The sequence below is a fragment of the Aulostomus chinensis genome, chromosome 18, assembly GCF_037954235.1.
Source record: "Aulostomus chinensis isolate RoL2024-O1b breed Wild chromosome 18, RoL_Achi_v1.0, whole genome shotgun sequence".
Lineage (NCBI taxonomy): Eukaryota > Metazoa > Chordata > Actinopteri > Syngnathiformes > Aulostomidae > Aulostomus > Aulostomus chinensis.
Window position 1 is genome coordinate 18,441,201 of NC_141337.1, and position 6,000 is coordinate 18,447,200.

Consider the following 6,000-nt stretch of genomic DNA (forward strand, 5'->3'; position numbering starts at 1 on the left):
AGCATATGTTTGTCTCAAAGATTAAGCCATGCAAGTCTAATTACACACGGCTGGTACAGTGAAACTGCGAATGGCTCATCATAAATCAGTTATGGTATCAAACTTACTCCAAATGGTGATAAAGGTCTCGTTTGACTTGGGTGATTAAACTCGTTGTGTGTGTGTCAGGTCTGCTCTGATGGATGAGAAGAGGAGGCTGGAGGCTCGTATTGCCCAGCTGGAGGAGGAGCTGGAGGAGGAGCAGGGTAACATGGAGCTCCTAAATGACCGCTTCAGAAAGACAACCATGCAGGTGACGTGTTAATTTGTTCGATCAATGGCTCACTATTACGTAAGAGTTCTTCTTAAGCAACTGCGTGATGTACGAAATTGCATTAATATTTTCCCTCCATCTTCATCCTTCTGTTTCTTGACTTCTTCAGGTGGACACACTGACTACAGAGTTGAGTGCTGAGCGCAGCACAGCCCAGAAGAGTGAAAATGCTCGCCAGCAACTGGAGCGTCAAAATAAGGAGCTGCGGGCCAAGCTAGGCGAGCTGGAGGGTGCAGTGAAGAGCAGGTTTAAGGCCTCCATAACCGCCCTGGAGGCCAAGATAGCACAGCTGGAAGAGCAGCTGGAGCAGGAGGCCAAGTGAGAAATGAGTACATGCTTATCCTTCTGATCCTTACAACCCCACACATCCAGTAATGCTCAATCTTCTGTTCTTCATTGAAGGGAGCGAGCAGCAGCCAATAAGATTGTTCGAAGGACAGAGAAAAAACTTAAGGAAATATGTATGCAGGTGGAAGATGAGCGTCGCCATGCTGACCAGTTTAAAGAACAAGTACGTCTTTTTTTGCGCGCACACTTCAAAAACAGCAACTGACACTGACCCTGCAGCCATACAACTCTGCCCTTTGCCCTCAATTCATATCTTGTGTTTTTTCTGTCATTGTGTGTGTGTGTGTGTGTGTGTGTGTGTGTGTGTGTCTGTGTCTGTGTGAAGGTGGAGAAGGCCAATTCTCGTATGAAGCAGCTAAAGCGTCAGCTGGAGGAGGCTGAAGAGGAGGCGACAAGGGCAAACGCTTCACGCAGGAAACTGCAGAGAGAGTTGGATGATGCTACAGAGGCCAGTGAGGGTCTGAGCCGTGAGGTCCACACGCTCAAGAACCGCCTCAGGTATCATACAGCCACCAAAAAACATCCATAATTATGGATTTTTTTTAAGAACGCTTTATGTTTAAAAACGTATCATTCACTAATATTCACTGCATATTCTTTCCTTTCTCAATATAAAAAAAAGAAATCTAAGTCCTACTGGCTAATATTGGGGTAGGAATTTAATTATTATTTGCCACCAATCCATCCATCTTCAATTGCTCCTCTGAAATGAGGTCACGGGTTAGTAACCCATCAGGGAACCCCAAACTTCCCCTTTCCCTGGCCAGATAGACCGGGGGATCCTGAGGCTTTCCCAGGCAAGCAAGGAGATGTAGTCCCTCCACCATGTCCTTGGCCTAGCCTGCAGTCTCCCCCTAGATGGACCTGCCTGGAACATCTTCCTAAGGGGGCTTCCAGGTGGGATCCTTACCAGATTCTCAAACTGCCCCAGCTGGCTTCTTTCAATGCAAAGAAGCAGCGACTTTCCTCTGAGTCCCTCACAGATGACTGAACTTCCTATCTTATACTTAGGGGAGACACCTGCTGAGGAAACTCATTTCTGCTGCTTGTATTCGCGACTTCATTCTTTTGGTCACGACCCACATTTCATGACTATAGATGAAATTCCAATTCTTCAGCCCATCTCACACTCCAGAATTCCCTCATTCAATAACAGGACCCCAAGATACTTCAAATATTTCACTTGGGGTATGACTCATTCTGTTCTTACTGCCATGGTTGTCAGTAGAAAATGGTGGATTGTTCAAGTGCACATTTGGGGACGAAGGCAATCTGACGTTACCTGCAACGAGCCCCAACCAAGGAGAGGAAAAGGAGGGCTGTCTTGGACTCCTTCTTTCTCTAAATAAAAACAAGAAGAGACCACCTTTTTTTATTCTGGCTGGGACTTGTCACAGATTTCCTGCGTCCCCCAATGTGCACTTGAACAGTCCACCATTTTCTTCTGACAACCATGGCCTCAGATTTATAGGTGTTGATCCTCATCCCAGCCACTTCTATGCTCTGAGTAGAGCCCACCCCACCTCGCCACCCCCACCCCATACTCTTGCGGCACCTCCCACAATGCACCTCAAGGAACCAAGTCATAAGCTTTCTCCAAATCCACAAAACATATGTAGACTAATTGCACTGGAAACTCCCAGGATCTTGGATGGGTAAATTCTTTCCTGATCACCAGAGACCACCAGGAGGATCGAGGATGACCACACTTGAGGCCCGTGGAACCCTGAAACCACAGCTCCAAGCTTCAGCTTCAGCAAGGAAGCTTTGAACATTGACTTCTCTGCCTCAATGGCCCCTGCCTCTACAGTGATGGCAGAAAAACTCTACTGGAGATGAGAGTTGAAGGTCATCCAAACAGGGACCATTCCCAGACATTCTCCCAGGCCTCCGCTGCCATCTGACCCAACTCCCCAACAGATGGGGATCACCTCAGCCCCTCTCTTCACTCAAGTGTCCAAGACCTAAGGCCTCAGTTCTGATGATACAGTAACGCTAAAAGGCCCACCCTCTGAGCCTGGCCCTGGGCTTCCTCTGGGCAGGGTTTTGTGTCTTCTCCGGCAATCTTAGTATTATTTTCCAACAATGTCAACCACAACAATAATAACATGAGGGTCTTCAACCCACACAAGTGTTTAAAAGTTGCTTTGCTTTATTGACTCTCTGAATCTGCTATTAGTTTAGGAGAATAGGAGTTGTTTTGGAAGAGATAGAAGAACATGAAGAAGAAATAGCTCTTTAATCATATTTACAACAGCCGTTAAAAGCCTGGAATTCAGTGTATCGAAACATTCATACAATACCTGGGATTAAGCTCAGTGGATGTTACTCTAGTATTTTTCATTTAGTAGACTGATATGTATTTATATATAACATATGGAATATGGTTGCTTCATAAATAACACTCAAACATCAAAATTTGTATCATACCTTAATTTGCCTCTGCTCCTCTTCACCTTGCAGGCGTGGTGGCCCCATCAGTTTCTCCTCCAGCCGTTCCGGCAGACGAGCTCTGCAGGTGGAGGGAACCTCTCTGGACCTCCTGTCTGATGATGAGCTGGAGAACAAAATCACTGACAACAATGCCAATGAGACACCAGCAACTCCGCTAGAATAAAGGCCTTAAATTGCTCTCTCGTCTATCAGCAAAATACAGACACCTCCAGCTTCATTAGGGACTCTACTCAGCACCTCCCCTCGCAGCACCCGTCAGACTAAATCTGTTCTCTCCAAATCATTTGCAGCATGACCTTATTCCCAGCCTTAGGAAGCACCAGCAGATGGTTCTTTTTACCCCCCTTGATTGGTTCTAAGAAGCTCTGCATTGCCTTACCCCTCCTTCTCAAGCTGCAGGGCTCTACAATAGCATCCTCCATCATGCATTCATCATAGACCACTTCAGTGACCACCCCCTCCGCCCAATGCCTTCAGACTTTAAAATAAGTAAAACTTTTGTGATTCAGTTGTTCCACCTGTATACGGATGAACAAGTTGATTATCTGGATCAGTGTTTAGTTGTTTAAGACAGCATTTGACAGGATCATGACATAAGCAATACACAGTGAATCCGTTTGTTAGATGGAGTGTAAGGAAATAGTATTTTTCAAGTCATACATAAGGATTGTTTGTGGATGAATATAGAGATGCAACTGTAGCGGCAATACGGGATTGTTGGACAGAAGGTCAGTCTTGACTTATAATTATTTGGCGCGAGCTCTGTAAAGCAGCAATCGCACCCTTGCTTACATCTTCCGCCTCTGTGCCTTTATTCACTCCCTCAAACCATTTATGCCACATATACTGTTCATATATTGAAACGTGTAATTTTGTGAAGGTGTATTTTAATAAAATATTCATAAATCCGCTTATGTAATGAGATTCATACTGTATGTCGGGTACTTTGTAGATGGGTGCTATGACCTTTTGTCATCAGTCACTTTGATATATTTTGAGTTATAAACACTTTAAAAAAAAAAATCCTGGAGACATCAGAGTTAAGGTCTGCATAAAAGTTCATGGTGCCCAGTTCACTGCCATTGGGTGTGTAATTGACCTGCAAACAGTCAAAACACAAATTGAAATAGACTAGAACAATGGCAAGAACGTTTCGTGAATGATCAGCCACTAGTTCATCAGTGTATTCCCTGAAGTGTGTATGCATAACGTTAAAATGCACAGGCAAAAACGACACTGCTTTAAATCCAGATCATGCAAGGAAAATCATCCAACCCAAAGGTGACAAACACGCAGAACCTTAACGGAACTTTGGGGATGTTCTTGAAACATGTTTGGTTATGAAAGTCCCACAGTACCAAGTTTTCTATATGACTTTTAAGAGAATGTTCCAATTTATGCTCACATCACATTACAAAGAGTACATTTGGGAAAGAAAGTGAACCCCTTTGTTGGAAGGGTCAAATGAAAACTTTCCCTGTAAGACGACTTTTAAGAGTGAAAAGTTCCTCAACTACAATTTTATGTTCCCAAAATGTTGTGAGAACCTGTAGTGGTGTCATTGGGATATTCCCTCCAAGTCTCTTCAGGTGGTCAAGTGGGTATTGAAAGTGAAATGGACGTGTAAGGGTATTGAAAACACCACTGGGCAGACATTCAAGGAAAGTTAGGGGTGTTCTAGGGATGGTTATGTGATATTTTAGGAGAATGTTTCGAGGACGTTCCATTTATGACTTTATAAACAACTCTAAGTTACCCATAACTTTTCAAGGAGGTCGAGCCATGGAGTCCATAGAAATTACAAAATTCCAAGAACCTATGATACTAAAGTAAACTTTTAAGGCCATATTTCCAAACTTGGATAGGCGTATCCCCAGGAGCACAGGGTTAGTTGCCTGCTGCTCTTCTGATTGGCGCTGGCCCTGATCCATCTCACTCCACATGCCAATCAGAGGCAGAGTGGGCAGGTCTTCAGTGATGCACACCCAGTAAGCCATTAAAAAATTTCCTTCTGCGTTAGAAAAGATGAGGTCCTTTCGCACCCAATATTTTGTCTAAAATCTATGTTAAAACCGTTTGCTGTGGGACTTAAGGCCAGAGAATTCATGTTAGTTGCGATAGCCTAGCCACCCTCTGTGGAGGTAGAAGTGTACGCAACAGGAAGTTGAATGAGTACAGGAGGACTTGACAAGCTTGTGACCTACTGCTTTAAGGGACATACCAGTATTTTTTTATTTTTTTTTTATTTTAGGTTTGGCATCTTCTCAGGTTGTGTACACAGGTAACATTACAGGAACTTTATGCTGGAGAATTAGACGAAACATCTATGCCTCCTAAAATGCCTACAAAAATTCCCTAAATGATCCGAATACATCCTTAGTGTTGTCAGAAGAGAAATTCTATATCACAACTGTCCAAGAACTTTCTTGGAACAACTGCTGAGCAGTTTATTTCTCCATTAATTTGACCAAGAGAACAGACCCTTTTCAGAGCATCAATTTTGTCTTTGCAGGTATAAATAAAGACAATAATTACGGCCTTGTTCTATTTAGTCGGGTCTGGACTCTGGTATTGTGCATGCTGGTTCACTGGAATAGCTGTGATGCCAAATAGAACGATGTTATCTACACTACTGTTAACCCACAGGGTCGTGAAAAAATGGCTGCTGAGAAAGGGGGCTATCTGTAAATAGATGGTAACGGTAGTCATGAGAAATTAAGTCAAAGAATTAGACTGCCAAAAATAACACAAAGACCCGGAACACAAGTTGACTTTCTGGAGAGGAGTGTCTCCCGTCAGAGAGGAGATAATGCACTGAGTTGTGGAAACAAGTTCTGTAATCCTTCATCATGTGACTCATAGTAATAATCACTCCATAATGAAGA

At 43.6% G+C, this 6,000-nt stretch overlaps 1 protein-coding gene across 4 annotated transcripts in view; it reads left to right on the forward strand.

The window, feature by feature from the left end:
* LOC147245542 (myosin-10-like) overlaps nucleotides 1–4,041 on the forward strand; it is a 72,128-nt gene extending 68,087 nt beyond the window's left edge. For all 4 annotated transcript variants that reach the window (XM_086184844.1, XM_086184847.1, XM_086184845.1 and 1 more), the window contains 5 exons: nucleotides 169–292; nucleotides 423–631; nucleotides 716–824; nucleotides 987–1,159; nucleotides 3,125–4,041. In XM_086184844.1, coding sequence (XP_086040970.1) covers nucleotides 169–292; nucleotides 423–631; nucleotides 716–824; nucleotides 987–1,159; nucleotides 3,125–3,278 — 769 coding nt within the window. In that variant the 3' untranslated portion in view covers nucleotides 3,279–4,041. The remainder of the gene's footprint in view (nucleotides 1–168; nucleotides 293–422; nucleotides 632–715; nucleotides 825–986; nucleotides 1,160–3,124) is intronic.
* Nucleotides 4,042–6,000: the final 1,959 nt, after the last annotated feature.